At 41.5% G+C, this 23,796-nt stretch overlaps 2 protein-coding genes across 2 annotated transcripts; one reads left to right on the top strand and one right to left on the bottom strand.

Moving 5' to 3' along the window:
* The first annotated feature begins 67 nt into the window (after window positions 1-67).
* Window positions 68-10,444, top strand: LOC149285576 (ufm1-specific protease 2-like). The gene is made up of 12 exons (XM_089495178.1): window positions 68-85; window positions 1,425-1,503; window positions 1,603-1,786; window positions 1,877-1,940; window positions 2,553-2,710; window positions 3,664-3,856; window positions 5,999-6,145; window positions 6,784-6,948; window positions 8,270-8,394; window positions 8,652-8,728; window positions 10,097-10,221; window positions 10,358-10,444. The coding sequence occupies exons 1-12, from the start codon at window positions 68-70 to the stop codon at window positions 10,442-10,444; spliced, it is 1,422 nt and encodes a 473-aa protein (XP_089351304.1).
* A 135-nt stretch (window positions 10,445-10,579) lies between these two features.
* On the bottom strand, window positions 10,580-12,647 carry LOC149285575 (ankyrin repeat domain-containing protein 37-like). The gene is made up of 5 exons (XM_089495177.1): window positions 12,624-12,647; window positions 11,982-12,134; window positions 11,586-11,677; window positions 11,269-11,480; window positions 10,580-10,593 (listed from the first exon to the last, which is right to left on the bottom strand). The coding sequence occupies exons 1-5, from the start codon at window positions 12,645-12,647 to the stop codon at window positions 10,580-10,582; spliced, it is 495 nt and encodes a 164-aa protein (XP_089351303.1).
* Between the last annotated feature and the right edge of the window lie 11,149 nt (window positions 12,648-23,796).

The raw sequence follows: 23,796 nt of genomic DNA, 5'->3' as shown, positions 1-23,796 counted from the left end.
TCAGGGTAATAAAATAATCAGCATTAAGTCACAAGAGCCGGGGTTCTAACATACACCTGAGAACGAGATGTCCGTTTACATGATCGTATAGTGTCTGCCTCTGATTTTCAGCAGGGCCGAGCTAGCCTGAGGATCCAGTTACTTTATGGGAAACCTGGCAAGGGTGGCATCTGTAGTGCTTAGTGTCTCCTTGCAACCCATACAGAGATTTATGTGTGCCCTTCACCAAGCATCAGACATTGCTGGGCATGGGGCAAGCAGTGATCAGGGCTATAACAATGTAAGAGTAACTATGTGTTTAGTTTTAATAGCTTTAGTATAAGTAACCATAGAAAGTGACATGCACACACTAGGTGGTCTTAATTACTTAGTACATCTCCTACAATGGAGCATTGTGACACTGGCCAATATTATAATTTTCCCATTTCCCAATGAATTACCCCAAAGTAGCACACTGATGCCCATTATCCATATACACTGCACAGTGGTATCTACTCCTCACCAGCTCTCACCTGTGCTACCTCTTCTCCTGTTCCCCACAGCTTGCGTCTTGGTTTCCATGGAGATGGGGTAGCTTATTCCGTGACGGTACATGTGTCACTATTAAACATAAAACGGCATCTTTCTAAATGGTAGATTAGAAATCTATGCTGCATCACCAATAAATGGTACCTAAGCACATTATACTCGTGCTCCCTGGAGAAACTAATGAACTGCAATAGTGAAACAAGATAAAATCACCCCTACTACCTCGTTTGGTATAGCCCACTGGGCATGCATTCATTCACTAGCGAGGTGTACCAAAGCATCATGGGATATGTAGTTGGTTTAAAAAAAAAACAAAACAAAAAAAAAACGAAAGGACGCTAACTAGTGTTCAACGTTCCACCAATCAAATAGCTTAAGGCGGTCGGGTTTGTTTGATTTCGAGGCTTGAACAGCAAAAGGGAACCGGAAGCTGCTTGTTGACAGCTCATCGTTACAGTCCGGTATACGAAGCTTGCCAGTGATAGAAATGGTGAGGGAAGTGTGATTTCCTAAAGTAATTTAAAAAACCTAAATAAAGTCATTTTTGCATGAATATTTCCCAGGAGTAATGGGAGTTGTAATATCGCTTATTATACCATTCAATCATCATCATCATCTTTCAGCTGCATGTAAGATATTTCTAACGCCAACCTCATTAATTAATAAGGCTGCTTGATCGGGCGCTGCAGAGAGCATTCATTTCTTTATTGAATAAAACTGATTATTGTTCAGTTTGGACCATTTTCTTTGTATTCTTTGCGCTTTCTTATCTTTCTTGAACGTTTTCTTTGGAAAGGTGTGATGTGTACAGAGATTAAATACAAATGAAAACCCTCTGCCCGCAATAAATTGATTAGAATCTGTAGTTGTAACGGCTAAATGTTTCTATTTGCTAGGTTGGCGTAGATGGTCCGGACATACTTTTTAGAACCAGAGGTGGTTTGGACCTTTGCTTCCCTTTGACTGCGACTGATGGTTTGTATAACGCTGCGTTTAAAGGATTTGTGTTTACTAGATTTGCAGATGAGAAAATATTTTGCTTAATTTTAACTTTTTCCTGCCCGTGCAATATAGAAAAATCCACAAAGAAGGCTTTGTTGGAAGCACTCGCTGACGTCTCTGCCAAGCTGCTGTCAGATTCTCTGGTGTTCAGGGTTTGTAACAGCTCGCTTTACATATGGCCCAACACCGGAGCCAGCTCTTCCCTTATAGAACTGACAGATGACTCTCCATGCAACAACATACTGAGCTTCATACAGTGAGTAAAAGTTGAATTATTCTTTTTTTTGTGTAAAGAAAGCATCTTTATCCACTTGAAATGCGATTTATCCTTGTTTGTGTGTTCCAGGATTGATGATGAGGATGCAAAGAGAAAAAGCTCCAAAAAGAAAGAGAAAAGAATCCAAGACACGGTATAGAACAGACGCGCAAGCATCTCTCTGTGCCTTATAGCATTGCATAAGAAGTGAATGAACCCCTTCATATAATCCACACTGTACTGATTGCCAAGGAATGGATTTGGTTCAATCCTTGGGTTACAAAGCATAATTGGTGCGTTAATGGTGTATATTTAAGTCATAATATGACTTCTGTGTGAAATTCTTTAAGATACAGATTAAACCAAACGCTGCATTTTTCTATACCAAATGCAGTAACGCCCAGAAAATGTTAGGATGGTGGTAGATAAAATGAAACAATCTCCAGAAGTGGCTAAAACAGTGGGGGAATTTAAACATGAATGGGATAATCATAAAGCTATCCTGAATCTAATACAAGACCAAGGACTGAGAGTTTACTGCAGGAAAATGGGCCGACTAGAAGGGTTGGATGGGTCTTATCTGCTGTCAAATTCTATGTTTCTGCGTTGGGAATTGTAGTGCTGACATCCATGTTGTATAGCTTGGTAGTTTTGTTGTAATCCAAAGTGTGATACATGCGGTATAACCATGGTCATGATTCAGAAAAAGTTAGATTTTTCTTGCCATCGTATTATGTTTTGAAAATAATGTATTATTTTATGGCAGCAACATATTGTAAACATCAGCTTACTGTTCGAGATGACGACCGTCTCCAGAGCCTGTGCCCCGGTGATCACGCAGGATGTTAAAAGCCATCACGTTGTGCGCATGACCTTACCTATTGACTGTGCGGTCACTGTGTCTTCAGAAGAGCCCTGGGGGAAGTAAGTGTTATTCTATCCTGATACTACACCTATGCTCCCGATACATATTGCCTTTTCCAACTCTAAGTTAGACATATTAGAAAAATTCTTGGTTTTTTGACATTGATACTTTTGCTCATTAAATGGCTACCTAGATATCCTAAACTGACTTCATTTAAATACAAACTCAATATCTCTGATACATTTGTTGTATTTTATCTAATGTTTTCTGTGGATCAGAATGCCAACAGCCTATACATGTCGCTGCGTGAAGTATAAAAAGTTACATAATGTGTTGTGTTTTTAATATACCTTTGGTCCAAATTTAAAAAAAATAAAATCAATTAAAGTCTAATGTCCCTGACACCACTGCTATAGAAGAATACATATTAAAGTTCTCTTTAATATGTATTCTTCCAAATGAAAAAATGAAACAAATACCTGATGCAGTCATAGCTGTAAAATCTTCTTTCTTGGCTGTGATTGGCTGTTTAAGCTGTCATTCAGTGACAGTTAAGTACTTCCAATGAAGCCAGTGGAAGTATGTTCTTGTCACTGATTGACAGCTTAAGCGGCCAATGAGCAGCCATTAAAATCAAGAGTAAGAGCCAGTGCTGGATCTGGCCTGAGTTTATCATGTGCAGGGAGATCCATTCAGCCAAATGCATCTTTTACAGGGTGTTTAGCTGGGGGTAGGGAAAGGGCAAATTAATTTGAGGGGCATCTGCAGAATCCCTCCATGTGTTTGCAAAACAGACCACATGTAAATGAAAAGGGCCGGCACCTATCACATGCATTGAGGGGCAGATAATGGCTGCTGTGTCCCCTTAACATAAAATGATTTTAAATAATATCCTTGCATCTCCGTGGTTGCTTTTATCCGCTCCACGAAAATCAAATTACCCTTGTGAAGGCTCAGACAAGAGTGATGTTTCAGAGTTGTGCTAGTATATGTCTACTGTGTTTATTATCAGGGTGCGGCAGATCCTTGTGAACGGGCTCACGCATCAGCTTGCTGAAATGGAGAAATGCATGTTGAAGTATATGAAAGGAACCTCCATCTACCTGGCGGAACCGTTTCACTTCGTGTTACCGGACATAAAGGGCCTTGTTACTGTGGCTTATCCTGCGGGGGTTCCTGATTCTCAGCTGGAAGGCTATAGGAAGGTAATATCACCGTTATAACGTCCTACATTATAACATGTTGGTCCGATTGCAGTGAATCTGTCAAAGGCTTACATTCGGCCCAGCACACAATAAATGATTTATGTTCACATCCCACCATTATTGTTAATGCAACTTATTTATAAATAATAGGTTGCATTCCTATATACTTCCCCAATTACTTACCTTCCATATATTTAGAACATTCCATTATCACACACTTTATAGTATAACTTTGTTTCCTCTGTTTATGAAATTGTTCTCAACTCAAAATGTGATCTCCTCTCTTTGGAGTGACGGCGAAAGTCAAGTCAAGAAAGGAACAGAGAAACATTGCAGATAATTAATACACAAATTGCTTTACAGGCAGGCAGGGTGGAGCGCGCTGATACTCCAAAAACTTCAACACTTGGTATGAAGTAGTGGGCGTTTTAGATATATATGTTTATGTAGTTTAGTACCGTATTTGCTCGATTATAAGACGACCCCCCAAATCTGAATATTAAATTAGGAAAAAAAGAAAAAGCCTGAATATAAGACGACCCTATAGGAAAAAAGTTTTACCAGTAAATGTTAATTCATGTAATTTAGAAAAAAAATGATTTAGAAAAATATTTTGGTTTTATTTCCTTCTATTTTCCAACCTGCCCCCCACCCCCCAGTTATGCACATCTGCCCCAGAAATGCCTTATACCCCCTATATGCCACTGTGCCCCATGATATGCCTTTTAACCCTATATGCCACTGTGCCCCATGATATGCATTTTGACCCCCTATGTGCCACTCTGCCTCCAGAAATGCCTTATACCCCTATATGTCACTCTGGCATTAACGGGGTTAAAAGACATATTATTGGGCAGAGTGGCATATAGGGAGGTTTAAGGGATTTCAAGAGGCAGAGTGGCGTATAGAGGGTTAAAAAGGCATTTCTGGAGGCAGAGTGGCATTAAGGGGGTTAAAAGGCATTTCACAGAGCACTCTGCCTCCAGAAATGCCTTATGCCCCCCATTTTACACTCCCCTGCCCCCCCCTCCCAATTTACCGGTGCTTTTGACTCCCCTGTCATGCAGCCGGGGCAGCGTGTAGATGTCTACACGATTCGCGTAGACAACTTACGCTGCAGCCGGAAGGAGGTGTGGCTAGCAGCAGGGGTTGTCTGCGTCCATCGCGCAGACCTTCCTGTCAGAGAGAATCTGCACCGGTGCGGGGAACTCTGATCTCTGACAGCCAGGGAAGGTCTGCGCGATGGACGCAGACAACCCCTGCTGCTAGCCACACCTCCTTCCGGCTGCAGCGTAAGTTGTCTACGCGAATCGCCTGGACGTCAACCCGCTGCCCCGGCTGCATGACAGGGGAGTCAGAAGCACCGGTAAGTGGGCCGGGGGGGGGGGGGGGGGGAGACAGGAGGATCCAGGTCCCCTGCAGCTGCGGGGGATCTGGATCTTAGTCGTCTCATAGTCAGACCTATTTGAGGTCTGATTATAAGACGACCCCGATTATAAGACGAGGGGTATTTTTCAGAGCATTTGCTCTGAAAAAAACCTCGTCTTATAATCGAGCAAATAGGGTAATTTGGGATCTGGGACCGCGAATTGCAATAAGGGTATTGTGTATGGCGTGTTCAATTAGTATGTAGAAATCATGTGAAATCACAGGTGGCCAGAAGGCCATACAACATTTTCTACCTTTGAAATTACAAATTGCAGAGGAGGAAGATGTTTATGGGAGGCTGCCCAAGTCGACACTTTGTGTCGCTAAGCCAATATTAAATGTATATACACTTGGATGAGCGAACACAACGTGTCAGTGGATCACAGGAGTGATGGGAGTGATAAAGAGCCTCTGTATGTCTATGAAGGCGTTCTATTAAAATCAGCTGTCAGTGAGTGACATTAGAATGAATAATTACAAACACAAACCGTTTATTTATTTGTACAATGTAATTGATTTTCTGCCAAAGTGGAAAACTTGCGGCTGTAGAGCGACAGAGTAACATTAAAATGTATGCTTAATGCAGTTTATTCTAGGAATTTGCCACAGTGTGAAAAATGCAACCAATAGTAATATCTGACTTTGAAGTTATTAATAATGTATAGATTTTTTGTTCGATGTGACACTTAGCTTTTCTCCAAAAATGTGTTTTAGGCTTTACATGAACAGTTCAGCCTGCCCCTGGACAGACCTTACCTGAAAAGAGCAAATGCATACCACTTCCCAGATGAGCCCTTTAAGGACGGATATCTCCGTAACCCGCATGCGCATCTAAACCCTCCTAACATTGAGGGAGGCACAGTGAGTACATTATAATCCATAAAAAAAAGTTTTCTCCTGGAGCATAGAATACAGTGCTGTGTACAGAAATGTCCGTTAGCGCTGACAAGAACTACTTTTATTTAACTCTGCTCCATTAACTCACTTTTTTAAGCTGCCGACCTAGAGGCGGCCATTGTTGTCAGCCATGTGATATTGTGGACTTTCCCTGTTCAATCACCACACTGAGCTGACCCTTTATGGCAATGCTAATGAAGTCCGTCCTTCCATAGGCTTTATTTAGTCACAGCTGGGTGGTTAAGACTGAGCCATACACATGGCTTATATGCAGCTGCCTGAAAACATTATATTATGCAAACACTAGAACTGTTTTTAAAAAGAAAACGACACCATACTTTTGAAAATGGATTTTAATACCATGCTAGTAATAATAAAAATTGGGTTGGAGTTCCCCGTTAAAGTAAAAACAATGATCGCTCCAGGCCTTGTTAGCACAATTTTAATATTTGGCCTCTTTTCATACATTATAAAGCTTGCCTAAATTCTTTTTTCTAGGTAATTTTATAAAATTATGTTCCACATATCACAGATGGGATTAGTAATCCACATTAGATTACCTGCTAGCATTGACTCTGTGCTTACCTGTGTTCTCCCTACAGGTCTCGGCGGTACAGGGAATATACAGTTACCACCATTATATGCAAGATCGCATGGATGATAATGGCTGGGGCTGTGCGTACCGTTCCCTTCAGACAATCTGTTCCTGGTTCAAATATCAGGGATATAGCGACAAACCTATTCCAACGCACAGGGAGATTCAGCAGGTATGCATCACCGTCCATTGCCCCAGAAATGAACCAGCGGGGACATTAATGACCGACTACACAGTATAAGACAACCACACTTACATTTTCTCTGTGATGATGGCCACATGTGATTACTTTCAAATAAGGATCATTTCTATATAAATATATTAGGATATAAAATGCAATAATCACATAGTTTAGAGTGTGAAAAGCAAAATATATGTACCAAAAATCGATTTAATAAAATGAGGACCAATGAGGAGTAGAGTAGAAATAGCCATAATATTCAATTCTATTTTTATGAAATAAATGTCTTTGATATTGTATATTAGGTACATGAAACTCAACTCAAGTAATCTGGGTGTTCTCCTGCCAATCAGTTACTGATTATTTTGTCTTCATTACTCCCTAATCTATCTTTGGCATTACTATTGGGGGTTTATAGTTAAACTGAGCAAATCTCCTTACAGTGCCTGTAAAGCATGCGTAAATGTAATTATTTAATTGTCTCGTGGCAGGGCATAATTAGAAACCACAGGGCCCTGGTGCAAAAATTTCCACGGACCCACTTCACCAAGCAAAATCTCCCACAGTGCTAACTTTGCCCCCAAACAGCTTGTCAGCGCCAACTTTGCCCCCAAACAGCTTGTCAGCACCAACTTTGCCCCCATACAGTTTGTCAGCACCAACTTTGCCCCCATACAGTTTGTCAGCGCCAACTTTGCCCCCAAACAGCTTGTCAGCACCAACTTTGCCCCCAAACAGCTTGTCAGCACCAACTTTGCCCCCATACAGTTTGTCAGCGCCAACTTTGCCCCCAAACAGCTTGTCAGCACCAACTTTGCCCCCATACAGTTTGTCAGCGCCAACTTTGCCCCCAAACAGCTTGTCAGCACCAACTTTGCCCCCATACAGTTTGTCAGCGCCAACTTTGCCCCCAAATAGCTAGTCAGTGCCAACCTTTCCCCCAAGCTGCTTGCCTGTTTCTCTCTGCCTCTGTGGAGACGGATCCAGCATGCAGAAAATGGATGTGATGTCACTTCCTCCATGCTGGATCAGACAGCGTGCAGGGAGGGAGTGTGAGAGGTCATCCCACTCTCTGTGATGCTAACTGCAGGTGTTACCCGCAGCTAGCAGCTTTTAAAGGTGGGCGCAGTTGTGACCCTGTCTGGCGGGAAACATTTATTAGTATACTTACCATGCCTATCTAAATATTAAATGGTTTTAAAGTTATTTGGGTGTCCCTGGCTACCTATGTAAATTTTGCTATATTACATACAGCCTCTAATACGGTTTAACTCTAGAATTTGAAATAACGATTGGTTTTATGTGTTCACAGGCACTTGTCGATGTCGGGGATAAACCTGCCAGCTTTGTTGGATCCAGGCAGTGGATTGGATCCATTGAGGTGCAGCTTGTACTGAACCAGCTTCTTGGCATCACTTCAAAAATAATGTTTGTTAGGTGAGTAACGCCTGTTGTTTTTATCTATGTATTTAATGAGGGAGAGAACTGAAAATGATAAGTGTTGGGGGTAAAATCATTCCTTCTAATTGTACGCAGAGGTGTTCAGAGAACATTCAGTCTTTTGCCTCATTAATCTTTGTAAAACATGAAATTGATTTGCGGTGATAGTTTGCACTGACCTGTAATAGCAATGATGTCATGTAGATTTTTTTTGCTGACTTCATGATGCCTCTAACCATTTCTTATTTTAACAGTCAGGGTACGGAGCTGGCATCCAGAGGGAGAGAGCTAGTGAATCATTTTAGATCTGAAGGAACCCCGGTTATGATTGGTGAGATGATTATAATATGTTTACTTGGCTACCATGTGCGTTTAAGCGTATATAGAGATAAATTTAATGGGGAAAAAACACTGTTTGGAACTTCTGTGAAAGCCGTTGTATAATTGTACATTTTAAGAAGCGGCGCATTATTTTTATTAAAAGAACATTTGCAGGTGAGGTCCCCGCTCTCTGACTTTGGGTGGCTGCATCAGCCATTCTCTCTGGGCGCGTCTAATGTTTACACGTTGCTGACCAGCACCTATAAAGTGCTTTATGTCAGATGCATGAACTCAATTAATTGGTTTCCTCTGTGAGTTTATACATCCCATATACTACAGGTTTTGTAGTTCCGCTCAATTACCGACCTCATTATGATCGGCCAACCCTGGCAAGTTTCTTCTGCAAGAAGGGGTTATAGTTGCTTTAACTATGTGGCCATCCGACCTTGCAGCAGAAGCTCATTGGGGTTAGTCCATGTGAAGAGGGTTAAATCTCAACTCTACCCCTGTTTTAGTGTATGATAATGTGACTCCGTAGAAGACCCGTACTGGGGAATGAATACATGTGAGTTTTTGCTGTTATTTTTAGTACCATTGTGTCATTGATGTTTTCAGAGATTAACAGTAAAGTGCATCATTGGTGGATCCTTATTCGAGTAACACCAGATGAATCTGAGAATCGAGGAGATATACATTGGAAACAAATGTTCTAGAAGTACATGCAAACTGGCAGCTATAAAGAACAAATGCTTAAAGAAGATCAAATGTAGATGATGTAGTATTGGTTGGCATAGTAATATAAACCACTTTGCGTCAGAATGAATTTGATGTGTTAGGCCCTTTGTTTCAACAGCAGTGTAATAAAATAATAACTGGTAAGTGGGATCGGTCTTCTCCCATACCTTCACAGAAACACATAGAAAAATAACAGTGGCCATGGACATTTCAACATTAGCCCCTGGCCCAAATAGAGATTTAGGGCCAGAGACTAGCAACCGAAGCATTGTTCAAACTAGAGCGATATCCTCCAGAAGTACCGGCTAAGCTTACAGCCCGGCAGGTTCCATCATGGAACAATTCTTAGGTTTTCAAAATAATACCTTAATAAATATACTTTTTTTTCCTCAGTGTTATAGTTTAATCGGTACTATTTATTTATCCCTCAAAGGGTCACAGCATGGGACCCCAACCCAGTATGTATTCCTTTCCATATCCTGAACAGAAATACCAGATTAATCCTTCAGCGTTATTTTGGGGCAACAACAAAGTGACTGACGTCAATGTGGCTGTAATTTTGCTTTTGTGGCACTACTTTTTCCGGACTGAAAATACTTCTGCTGTAGCGACGGTAACTTTTACTTTTTCCCTCTTGTTACAGGAGGTGGTGTCCTGGCTCACACCATCCTAGGTGTTACATGGAGCGAGTCTACAGGGGATATCAAGTTTTTAATTCTAGATCCACATTACAAAGGAGGTGAAGATCTACATGTTATTTTGGAAAAGGTAGGTAACCCAAAAAAGCATTGTGTTATATATCATTGAATTACACATAGGTTTCTATAGGCATTTGTTAGTTTTGTGTTTTTTTTAAATTCAATAAAGCAGGAATTTACTGTCTCTGTGCTCCGTTTTCCTACAGGGATGGTGCGGCTGGAAAGGGGCCGACTTCTGGAGTGCAGATGCTTACTATAATTTATGTTTACCGCAGCGACCATCTACGATCTAAACCAATTTCCCAAATTTCCAATCAAGCGCACTACATTACCTTCTATATATATTATAAATACGTATTTCTGCAAATCATGATGATGCACACATTGTAACTCCATCAAATCAGACAAGTTATTTTAGGTAATGGTAATCAGTCGTACAAAACTAATAGACACCGGAGTATAAACAAAAATTGTATAGAAAAACTGTACATATTATGTAGAAGAAAAATGACTTTGGACACATAGATCCAGTTCAGTAAAATGTATCTTCCTATGAGAAAGGAGAAGCGCAATAATCCAGCTTAACATAAACCAATAAATCGTGAGCTCCTTGTCAAAGCGTATTAGATCCAAGCCAAGATGGATAATCATCTTATTCTCTGCTTCTTATTAAATGAAACCTGTGGAAAGGTAAAAAAATAAAATTAATATCCCATCATACGTTATGTAGTGACTCTTGGTCTGTGACACTGAATCATTCACTACAGCAAAGAATGAAACACCTGCTTGATTAACCTTTTAGAACAATAATGTTCCATGATATAAAAACTCTGCTTTAAAGAGGTATTGCAAGGATGGTATGTTAAGTGGAAGTGGTAGAAGTTAACACAATGAAGGAATAAGAATATGCATGAGATAGGCAACTACCCTGAATCTTAGACCAGACAAATGGACTGATTAAGGTCTGAGTCTTTAGATCAGGAAAACCAAACTAGATGTGCTGAGTAGTTCTTATCTACAGTCACATTCTTTGTTCCTATGTTACATGTGATTACATTATTTGGGGTTACAGTCATCTATTAGAAAGTGATGTGAGGAAAAAAAACATATTACGTACCGTCCGATCTCCTCCTCTTCCCATAGGCAACAGATAAGGGCAAATGGCCTCTCTTAATAGCAGCTGTTGTCTCCCTCATCTCGTGGGACGAAGACCGAGCTCCTAAGAATGCATTTTGAGTATGTTTTACTGTTGCAAGATACTTTGCGCATTCCAAAAATCCACAAGACGCGGCGAGATCTTCTGGAGTATATCCATCTTTATTACATGTGCTAGAAAAGAAAATGTATAGGAATGAGAAAATACATTCTGCCAAGAATTCTTCACGACAGCTTCTTGACTGTGACGCAGTCTTAAATCTTTACACGTAAACTTACTCTAATCTGGCATCTCGGGCCACAAGAAGACTAAGACATTCCAAGCTTCCTGAACGTGCAGCTTTATGAATCGGAGCTTCTCCAAAACAGTCCTGTGCACAAGAACGTGAGGTTATTCAGCGGGTATAATTAAATTTTTTACATAAATACCACCCTTTGGTCTTACTATGCTTACATTGTCATATATCCATCTTGTTTGGATTTTTGAGATAAGTTTTGATACAGCCCCAAGGTGACAAAACAAGATGGTTGTCATACCGACACAATGGTTTATGTATGAAGAAGGATTCTGGTGTTTAAAAACTCATCCTATCCCCTTAGTAACCCACTGAATGTTCCTGCGGTGTGTGGTTCATCAGTTGCCATTGTAATAAAACCTTTTCCAACTCATTGTACCTGCTGATTGACATCAACTCCCGTCTGTAGCTGCCAAAGCAGGAAAAAGGCTTCTCCACCAGAAGCAGCCAGGTGTGCCGGAGACTGTCCCAAAGTGTCCGCCGGGGAATTCACTGCACAGCCGGACTCCATCAACTGGCTTAGACAGTCCCACTGGAACAAAAAAGAGCCCCAAATCAGTACGGTGCATGCACAAACACACTGTACACTCCAAGCACAGCCAAAGGCCCATGATAATCATGTTATTGTAACAAATTACTATAGGATTTATTTAATTAATTATACCAATCAACTTAATACACAGCAATAAAAAAACACTAGTATATATAAATGAGATTATGAATATTTAATTATACTTCAAATACTATAAGCCTGCAAGAACAGTGAACAATAAGCTAGTCTAGGAGTTAGTCATGACAACAGACAGCGCTCATTCTGCGAGAATAATGACATATGCATTGGGAATGCTAACACCAACTAGATACATACATACATACATAGCTTTCAGAAAGAATACATACATACATACATACATACATACATACATACATACATACATACATACATACATACATACATAGCTTTTATAAAGAAAGAACGTGCCCCGTGCCAGATATACACAATCACATAAATGCTAGTCACCTCCGCGTTACACTGCTGCAGCATCTCTACAAACTCCTAACCGGGCCGGGTCTCCGGGACATCTGCCAAAACCCGCTGCGCTCTCTAACTACATAGCTCGCTGGCCACGCCCTCCGGCACGTACTCAAACAACAAGCACATGGCCAGCACTCATCTGCATGTCCCACAATGCAATTGCTCGATTGGCTCGCGTCCAAGCTCCCTCCCGCCCACTGATCGCTCATTGGCCAGGAGGCAGCCGCGGGCGGGCCCACCTGCTAGTCCCAGTGTTGTGGTCACGTAAGCATTTGTTGCAGTTGTGTGGCTGACATGAAGGCTGTAGCGATCCGGCACGTAGGCGACTGACTGCCGTGCGCGGGATATGCACATGAATGGAGGGGGAAGGGAGCTAACAGGATGCAGCTTAGCGCACGTAGTACGAGGAACTCAATAGAGAGGAAGCCTTTGACAGGCTCTCTTGTTACCTCCTAGGGTTATCCTCTGTGTCTGTCACGCACGTGCCGGCATTGTTATTAACATGGGAATTAATTAGCCTCGGAAATACACGAAAGGCTTCTGAGGGGTAAATAATGGGTTTACCTCAGAAAGGAGTAAATAATGGATTTAACCCAGAAAGGGGTAAATAGTGGGTTTACCTCAGAAAGGGGTAAAGCGCTGGATGAACAGCTCCATGCTGCAAGAGATGCCAGTAAGATCTTCATGCTAAGTGTTATTTTATTGATCACACGATATTAAGCTTGCAGTTACTGTGTCTGTAAAATATAACTCTGCCAATCAGCCGAGAACGCTACAAAAATGTACACACACACACTTACATATTACATAAAAGTGCATCTTTTTGTTCACATTCCTATTAGTTTCTAGTATTTGTGTCGCTACAAAGTGTCATAGACTTATGTTTTGGTGATTGATATATTAATATCAAATTAGTAGCAATAGAAGGGTAAGTATTTAAAAGCTCTTAAAATCACCAGGCATTAATCTTATTGCTGCATAGAATGAGACGGCAGATGTGAAGCCTATTTAGTCTGCAACAACAATGGTCCTTTAACCCCTTCGTGACAAAGGCTGATTTTACTTTTTGTACCCTTCGTGACAATGGCCGTTTTAACATTTCTGCGCTGCTCGTGTTTAGTTGTAATTTTCTTCTTTCCCGTTTACTGAACCCACACACATTAGATATTGTTTTTTTCAGGACAAGAAGGGCTTTCTTTAGATGACATTGTTTTGATTGTATCATATTATTTACTACTAAAAAAAGTATAAAATATGCTGAAAAATTTAGAAAAAAATGACTGTTTCTAACTTTTAGTTGAAAAATCTTTTACTCATCTATAAAAGGTAATGAAAAAACCTGCTAAATGGATTCTACTATTTGTCCTGAGTTTAGAAATACCCAATGTTTTTATGTTTTTTTGCTTTTTTCTACCCATTATGGGGCAATAAGTACAGGTAGCGTTTTGCTATTTCAAAGCCATTTTTCCCAAATCTGGTAATTCTTCCCCTCATGTGCCATTTCGGGTATCTTTGAACCCGGCCAATGCAATTTACCCCATCAAATCATATATTTTTGAAAACTAGACAGCCCAGGGTATTCCAAATGCTAGTATTTTAACTCTTTCCATGCACCATATCTACCACCAGTTTTTGTCAAACTTTATGGTAGTCATTTTTTTGCATTTGTTTTGTCATACACATTTTACTTCAGGTATGAATTAAAAGGTTCTCGTTTATGTCACTATCACAAAACACCCCAATATGTGTTCAGCAACATCTCCTGAGTACAGCGATACCTCACATGAATGATTTTGCCTGGCTGTTTGGGGGCAAAAGGGCCACATTTGGGGCATGCGCATTTTTCAATGTTGAACTTTGGCATTTGGGGATCCACTGCCCATGCCCCATTTGGTACATCTTTGAGCCGGGCCATTTCAGTGTGCCCAATAAACCCATATATTTTTGAAAACTAGACACCCCAGGGTATTTCAAATGCTAGTATTTTAACTCTTTCCATGCACCATATCTACCACCAGTCTTTGTCAAACTTTGTGGTAGTCATTTTTTTGCATTTGGTTTTCCACACACATTTTACTTCAGGTATGAATTAAAAAGTTCTCGTATATGTCACTATCACAAAACACCCCAATATGTGTTCAGCAACATCTCCTGAGTACAGCGATACCTCACATGAAGGATTTTGCCTGGCCGTTTGGGGGCAAAAGGGCCACATTTGGGGCATGCGCATTTTTCAATGTTGAACTTTGGCATTTGGGGATCCACTGCCCATGCCCTATTTGGTACATCTTTGAGCCGGGCCATTTCAGTGTGCCCAACAAAACCATATATTTTTCAAAACTAGACACCACAGGGTATTTTAAATGCTGGTATTTTAACTCTTTGCATGCACACATTTTACCACCAGCATGTTTTCAAAGTTTGCAGTAGTATTTTTGTGTGTGTATTTTTCCCACACACACCTACTTTATGTATGAATTTACAGCTCCTGGTATATGCCGCTGTCACACGACACCCCATAATGTGTTCAGCAACATCTCCTGAGTGCAGTGATATCCCACATGCATGGGTGTGTCATTTTTGTGGGAACTAAAAGGCCACATTTGGTACGTGTGCATTTTTCTAATTGGAAATTAGGTGTGTGGCCATCCTTCCCCCGGTGTTAATTGGGATGTTGTTGAACCCGGCCAATTCAATTTACCCCATCAAATCATACCTTTTTTAAAAGTAGACACCCCACGGGCATTTAATATGCCAGTATTTTAACTCTTTCCATGCGAGAATTGTTTTAAGCTAATATGCTAATTTTAGGACTTGCTCACAAAAATATATTTTTTATATATATATTTATTTTTTTTCTTTTTGAAAAAATTTTTTTAACTTTTTTTCAACTTGGAGGTTCCCCTGATAGTGACATCAGTGGGAAATGATTTTTACATTTTACTAGTTTTTTACTATTTTTTTTCTAATTATTATAAATTTTATTTTATTTTTTTATTTATTTTTACTAATCACACTGTGATTAGAAAGCTGGCTTCCATTGACTTGCATGGTGAATGCAGTACCTGTATTCAACCTGCAAGTGGAGCCAAAGTTCTCTAGATGGTCTGGACTGTCTAGCGAACTTTTAAAATTTGTTTGTTCCTGTTACAGGGCAGCGGCCATCTTGCTTGATGGCGAAGATCATCGGCAGCTGCGGCTGTGACCGCTCTCCGGAGCGGTCACAGCCCATCGAAAGGTAAGTGTTTGGTGTCGCTGGATGCCTCCTGATCGAGGCATTCCAGCGACACCATTTAAGTTTAGGAGGCGATCGTCGATCGCCTCCTAAACGCTTTTAATACGGGCGTCCGCCGCCATACAAAGTATGGCGGATGTTGACGCCCCGTGGAGGGGCCAGAGATGGCCCCTTCGTTCCGATAGCGGCGTTGCTGAATGCCTCGAGGTCGAGGCATTCAGCAACGTTTTTTGGGTGCAGAAAGCGAAAACAGATCGCTTTCTGCACCCGTTTAAAGACGTGCCGGTCCTGGCACGTCAATTGTCGTAAAGCACATGCTTTTCCGTGTCGTGCCAGGACCGGCAATTGTCGTTAAGGGGTTAAAGAGATTGTTTTTATGAATTTGTTTGATAAAATATTATGTCCTTATCATTTACCCAAGTACGTTCATCACAAAATAAATCTTTAAAAGTTTCTGACTCCAAGCCTTGCAGCAGGAAACACAAGTCTCTCTGACCAAATGTAAAGGTAATTGCAGAGCTTGCAGTATGTTATAGAAGCACCTGCCCAGCACGGGTCTTAAGATGTCTTAAGACATATCAGCATTCCTTTCAAACACAAAACACTTCATCTTGTGAAACGGACATAATTGCCAAAATTCCTCCAACAGTGCATCAAGGACTCATCCAGGAAGTCGCAAAAGAACCCAGACTAACATGTAAAGAATTGCAGGCCTTACTTGCCTCAGGTAAGGTCAGTGTCCATGATTCCACATAAGAAAGAGACTCACACTTCACAAAAAAACATCTTGATGACCCTCAAGACTTTTGGGATAATATTATGTGGACTGATGAGTCAAAGGTGAAACCTTTTGGAAGGCATGGGTCCCGCTGCATCTGTCGTAAAGCTAACACCACATTCCACAATAACAACATCATACCAATAGTAAGACTTGTGGTGGTAGCGTGATGGTCTGGGGCTGCTTTGTTGCTTCAGGGCCTGCGTGACTTTGCATACTTATGCAGCAGGACACCTCTGGCTGTGGTGTGCACAAAACAAAGCAAGGGTTTAGCACATATCCAGTAAATACCATTCAAACGCCACCTCTCTAAGGCAAAAATATTAAGGCAATATATTGCTTAGCCCACCACTATGTCAAGTACCCCAGTATTTTTTTGTGAAGGTTTTGAAGTGGCCCTAGTCAAAATCCTGACTTGAATCAGAATGAGATGCCGTGCCATGACCAGAAAAAGGACATTCACGCTTGTAAACCATTCAATGTGGCTGAGTGGCCAAAATTAATTGCAAGTTATCGAAAAAGGTTGATTGCATTATGGGTTTACTCACATTGTTTTTGTCTTATATTAAAATTAGTTGGATAATCTGAAACATTTAAATGTGACAAATAGAATAAATTGGGAATGGGGCAAATTCTTTTTCACAGCACTGTATTTCTCTCCATGATATCAGTCCTGGAAGGGACACTTCTGCTTCTGGATGACTGCCTTGTTGCCTGACTTACATTAATCTTTGTGTAAATAAACTAGTCTTGACTCAAGGGTAAGAAATCCAGTGAGCAGGCAGAGAAGAGTCAACGCTACATTTATGACCTGTTATAATCCACACCAGTAGTCCTTACATCGCACAAATTGCAGTTTTACAATAGTTTTAAAATGCTCTATTGTACATAAAAACATTGCCAGCATTAATTTATACTGTCTATATCTAGGCTTACGTGAGAAGTCTTTTCACACACATCATCATCTCTTGTTATTTTTTTATGGCTAGATTCACCTTATGGGCTGTATAGTTGATCAATGGAAGTGGATCTTTTGGTTTGGTTATACTACTGGGCGGCTCAAGCATGCCCTGTTCACAATTGTCCACAGATATTCACAGTCATTGGTCAAAAAGGGGTTAATCACCAAAGTGTGAACAGAAAATGTGTTTGCTGGAGGGTTGCAATTTAGTTAGTGACACAAACTATTTGGTTGGAAACACTGTCCTAAAGTAAAGAAATAAATTTGGCTTTCCATAACCCAACGGATGATCGTAATCTGGGAGTTAGAGGCTTTATTGAATGAAACAGATGGGAGTGGGTAGTGGTGCAATGAATTAAAGGGAAAACAGGCGTTATCATCTGGTCTTAATATTGCACGATCAATTCAAATGCAAACAAACATTTAGCAGCACGCAAACCACAGAACATTTGTTTTAGTAAAGACAAGATCCATCCATGTTACGCGTGCTTTAAAGGGTCCCTTCAGCCATTGTATGCACTTTAATGCATATATTTGCTCAGGTGATCTGTCCCGGTTATACCCCACTAATGGCGGCCCTGCCATATTTTTCCCCCCATGAAAGTACTTTTTCTGAGCTACCCTCAGATATTTGACACCACTTCCACGTCCCTGTGACCTTTTCCACACCTCGCTCTCCACTCCATTGTTCAGGCGTCTCTCAGATGCTGAGTCTGTTGTTCAGGCTTCTCCCTGATGTCCAGACCTTTGTTCAGGCTTCTCCCTGATGTACAGTTCGTTGTTCAGGCTTCTCCCAGCCATCTGCTCTGTTGTCCATTGTTCAGGGTTCCCCAGAGCACTTAGGAGAAAAGTATTGTTAAAATGATACCAGAGCGCTTACAGTCCAGAAAAGCGACTGGGGAAGCCTAAACAATGGACTGGAAGCGCTTTGGGGCAACGGAGCAGACAGAGGGGAAAAGCCCGAACCATGGAGCGGTTCTTCCAACTATATTCTGCAGAATCCCGCCATATGCATTTCCCCCTCACACACTATTATTTATTGTGTAGATGTGTTTTACATGTCCTGCAGTGTGATATACATGCCGCCGGTCAGCTCCATCACTGGCCTGCTGGGTGTTCCGTGGGAGTCCAACGAGACCCTCTGTGGATTTCAACAGGATCCTGCTGCTGATTTGGATGCTTCAAGCAGGTGGGGTTTTTTAACTTTAGTAAATGCAGTTAAAGACCTGAGACTGGGACAGTTGAAAAATGACAGTATCCATATCAAGGAAGATTTCTGTTCAGCTTTACAGAAAGGAACGAAGAGGAGGAACCTTGGTATTAAACGTAGGGAGACACATGAACTGTGATTTTAAAGGTCAGCTTTAGTTCCCTAAAATCAATGAGGCTGCATAGAACACGGACAAAGTCATTAGAAGCTTGGAGGAATCGGCTTGAGAGCGCAGAATTATTTTAATAGTCTCTATTTACAGCAGTAGTTCCAGCAGAGCGGAGATCAGTACATTTCAGGTCAGAAACAAAATTACAGGGAAAAGTCTAGTGCTTCAGCAATGGGTAGCATAGAATGTGAGGCAGATAAGATCCATCTAGTCTGCCCATTTCTCCTGATGTAGGGACTTAGATCTCAATCACTTCTTGGTCTTTATCTTCAGCAGTGGCGTCGCTGCAAGGGGGGGCAATTGCCCCCCCTAGGATATTCCTTGCCCCCCCTGTTGCCCCCCCCGCTGAATTTGGAGTCACCCAGGACAGTCCCGCAATGGGACTTTAACCCCTTGACTGCCGTCACTAGCACTACCCTACCTTGATGGAGGTCTGTGGACCTCCATCACCACCTACCCCGGCGATCCGCCCCTCAAACTGAAGGGCATCACCGGGGCCACCCGATCCGCCCGGTGACGTCTCGCGCAATGACGCGATGATGTCACCGCACAACTTTATTAACAACTGACAATTGTCAGTTAAAGAGATATGGGGGCATGCTGCTTAGATGCCTGTATCTCAGGCATCTAAGCAGCTACAGACCCCCAACATATTAAGTTAAAAAAATAAAAATTAAAAAAAAAGTTTAAAAAATTATTTAAACATAAAGTAGTTTAACTTAAAAAAAAAAAAAAAGTTTAAGTATTCTAGCTAAATGATCCACTGTGGTAGCCAATGTTACCACAGTGATCATATAGCTATAAAAAGTCACATTCCCTAATTTTTAATCCCATGATCCCTTTGATCATGGGGTTAAATTTAGCCAACGGTAGAGGGAGGCAATTTTTTAAATCCTGATGAACTGCAAATATTAATAAAATCAGCCATTTAGCCTGTGTGGTGCGTGAGTAACCATCTTATCCCTGGAGCGCCTTGCATTTTTACTGCAAAACTTATTTTTGCTGTAAAAGTAATTTTTTTCTCCCTTTACCATCATTTCTTTGGGATTGTAAGGGGAAAGAATGATGTGTGTTTCTGTGAGTGAATGTATGGAAAGTATGGTGTGTGCTTCTGCGAGTGAATGGAGATATGAAAGGCGTGTGAATGATCAGTAATTAGGGTTGAAGCCTTGACGTAGCATTACTGCTCACGTTGGAAGTTAAATTATGGTACAAAAAGTACACATTTGCAAGAACTACACCCCTTGGCGCATCAAATGAGGGGCTGTATGTGTTTCTAGTGCAAACCTGGAGTGCGCAAGACACAAATGAACATGTCGCTATGGTTAGAAAAAACATTTTCTAGCCAAAGCGACATATTCCATCATTATTTGTGCAGTCAACTTTTGTCCTAGAAATACAGGTAGCCCCTCATTTGAAGCGCCAAGGGGCGTAGTTTCTTAAAATGGATGAATTGTCCGAATGAGGGAGAGCATGAGTTAATATGTGGATGAATTGTCTGAATGAGGGAAAGCATGAGTTAATGTGTGGATGAATTGTCTGAATGAGGGAGAGCATGAGTTAATATGTGGATGAGTTGTCTGAATGAGGGAGAGCATGAGTTAATATGTGGATGAACTGTCTGAATGAGGGAGAGCATGAGTTAATATGTGGATGAACTGTCTGAATGAGGGAGAGCATGAGTTAATATGTGGATTAACTGTCTAAATGAGGGAGAGCATGAGTTAATGTGTTTGTGTGTATCATAGGTGTATAATTGTGGAAGGGCAAAGATGGCACTAGCAGGATGTTTGAGCCTTGGGGAACAGGATGGCACAGGCAGGGTGTATATGGGACAAAGATCGCAAATCTTATGTGTGTTATCTGGGTGCTGGCCAGGTTGTATGTGGGCAGCAGGGTTGGGGTGTGCAACCTGTGATCTATGCCTATAATTTAGGGGGTTTAAAATATACCTTTAACCCCTTGATGACAATTGCCGGTCCGGGCACGTCACCGAAAATCGTGACGATTATGACAATTGACGTGCCAGGACCGGCACGTCTTTAAACGGGTGAAAAAAATCGATCCGTGATCGATTTTTTCACTCAAACGGTGTTGCTCTAATGCCTCGACATCGAGGCATTGAGCAACACCAAAAAAAACCATTCCCGGCCCCCCCCCCGATCGCTCCTAGGAGCAAATAAAAAAACGCCCGCCGCCGAAAAACGGGTTTAGGAAGCGATCGCGAGTCGCTTCCTTTGCTTAGCTGGTGTTGCTAAGATGCCTCAGTATCGAGGCATCTTTGCAACACCTGTTTAGCAAAGGAAGCGACTCGCGATCGCTTCCTAAATGCTCAACTTACCTTCCCGGTGCCGGCGTCTTCGAAACACACGCGGTGTTTCAAGATGGCGGCGCCCATCAAGCCGGGGGGCGGAGCCTGCTGTCATCATCGGGGGGGGTGTTGCTGGATGTCATGGACATCCAGTGAATAACACCCCTAGTGGTCAGATCACTCATAAGAGTGATCATGATTTGCTAAATCAAAGGCAATGTTTTCTAAACATTGCCTTTGATCAGTATTGGATCTGCCTCCCTCCTTCACTTGCTTCTAGTGAGGGAGAGAGACAGATCGGTGTGTTTTCTGGTATTTCAGGTATTCTCTAATAAAAAAATATATATATATTGATCCAAAGGCTCTTATAAGAGCCACCCATATAATATTAACCCCTTCATTGCCATTGATCACTGCATAAACAGTGATCTTGCATAGTGGCAATTGTTTTTGGGGTTTTTTTTTTTTTTTTACATATTTTTTTTACTTTTTGTATTTATTTTTTTTAGTTTTTATTATAGCCAAGCATTTTTCTTTACCCAGATGTAAAATTCCTACTGAATTTGAATTGCTCATGTTCCAAATGTGGCCCTTTTGCCCCCAAACAATCTGACAAACCCATGCATGTGGGGTATCAATGTACTCAGGAGATGTTGCTGAACACATATCGGGGTGTTGTGTGACAGCAACATATACCAGGAGCTGTAATTTCACACCTGAAGTACAAAGTATGTGAAAAAAACACCAAAAACAATTACTATCACAAACTTTGACAAGGGTTGGTGGTAGGATTTGTGCATGAAAGGGTTAAACTATCAGCATCTAAAATACCCTGGGGTGTCTAGTTTTCAAAAATATATGGTTTGGTGGGGTAAATTTAATTTGCTGGCTTCAAAGATGCCCCAAATACCACATAGAGACAAAATTACCAGATTCAGAGAAAAATGGTTTTGAATTAGCAAAATTCTACTTGTACTTATTGCCCCATAACGTGTAGAAGAAAGCAAAAAAACATAAAAACATTGGGTATTTCTAAACTCGGGACAAATAGTACAATCTATTTAGCAGGTTTTTTCAGTAGTTTTTTATGATGAATAAAAGATTTTTCAAATAAAAGTGAGAAAATGTGTTTTTTTTTAATTTTTCGTCATATTTTATTATTTTTATTATAGGAAATTACATCATATGAAAAAAATTATGGTGTCTGAAGAAAGCCCTTCTCGTCCTGAAAAAAACAATATATAACTTGTGTGGGTTTAGTAAATGGGTTAAGAGAAAACTACAGCTAAACACAAACACCGCAGAAACGATAAAACAGCCATTGTCACGAAGGGTACAAAAAATAGAATCAGCCTTTGTCACGAAGGGGTTAATACTGTGTTTTTATGTGAATTCCAATTGACCTACACCTGCAAAGCTGGGTTTCTGTGTTATTCTGTAGATCCATATCTGCTATGCTATGTTTCCATACATTATTTATGTATACCTGCAATGCTACATTTCATATATTATTATTGTATACCTGCAAATACAGGATTTGTATGTCTGATTCTGTTTATTTGATATATACCTTCAGTGCTGAGATCACAAGTGAATTTCAATTGATCTATACATGCAAAGCTGGGTTTGTGTGTTAATGTGTTGATCTATACCTCCTATCAGCAGCAGGATATTATATATATATATATATATATATATATATATATATATATATATATATATATATATATATCGGCAGCAGGGACTAATATTAATATATATGGGCAGCAGGGGCTAATATACCGTATTGGCCCGAATATAGGCCGCACTTTTTTCCTCCACTTTAAGTCTTTAAAGTGGGGGTGCGGCCTATTTTCGGGGTCTAGCGCCCGACGCCCGGGACATGCAGTCCCGGGCGCCGGGCAGGGTTAGGATACAGATCCCCCGCAGCGGTGCAGGGGACCTGCATCCTACTCCCCGATACGCTTAGACAGCCTCCCCTGCCAGCACTTTCCACGGGGGGTGCCGGTACGGGAGGTTGTCTAAGCGCATCGTGCGGATGGTCACCGGCTGCGGAGGTTGTTTCCCCGCATCGCCGCAGCCGGTGACCGTGGGCACGATGCGTTTTACCTCTGCCCCCAAGACTTACCAGAGGAGACTCCCGGGTGTCTTGCGGGGCCGGCGGGGGACATCTATGCAATACGCGTATACAACTTCCGGTGCCAGCACATCAGCTGAGTGCCGGCACCGGAAGTTGTGTACGCGTATTGCGTAGATGTCCCCTGCCGGCCCCGCAAGACACCCGGGAGTCTCCTCTGGTAAGTCGAGGGGGGCAGAGTGGCTCAGGGGAGGGCTGGCAGCCTAAGGCCTGGGGGGCAAGTCTAGTCAACTGGCCCGTTGCACCATCAAAGCGGCTGCGAGCGACATTGAAAGCGGCCGTCGTGCGGCAGTCACTCCACCAGCGCCTAATGAAATTAAAGTGGCCGGCGTGCACGCACCGCATGCCTCAGCTCTT

This window comes from Sceloporus occidentalis, unplaced genomic scaffold (assembly GCF_023333645.1).
Source record: "Sceloporus occidentalis isolate IW3139 unplaced genomic scaffold, rSceOcc1.0.p SCAF_77, whole genome shotgun sequence".
Taxonomy (NCBI): domain Eukaryota; kingdom Metazoa; phylum Chordata; class Lepidosauria; order Squamata; family Phrynosomatidae; genus Sceloporus; species Sceloporus occidentalis.
Note: the sequence above shows the minus strand (reverse complement) of the source record. Positions and strands in the feature narration are given on the sequence as shown.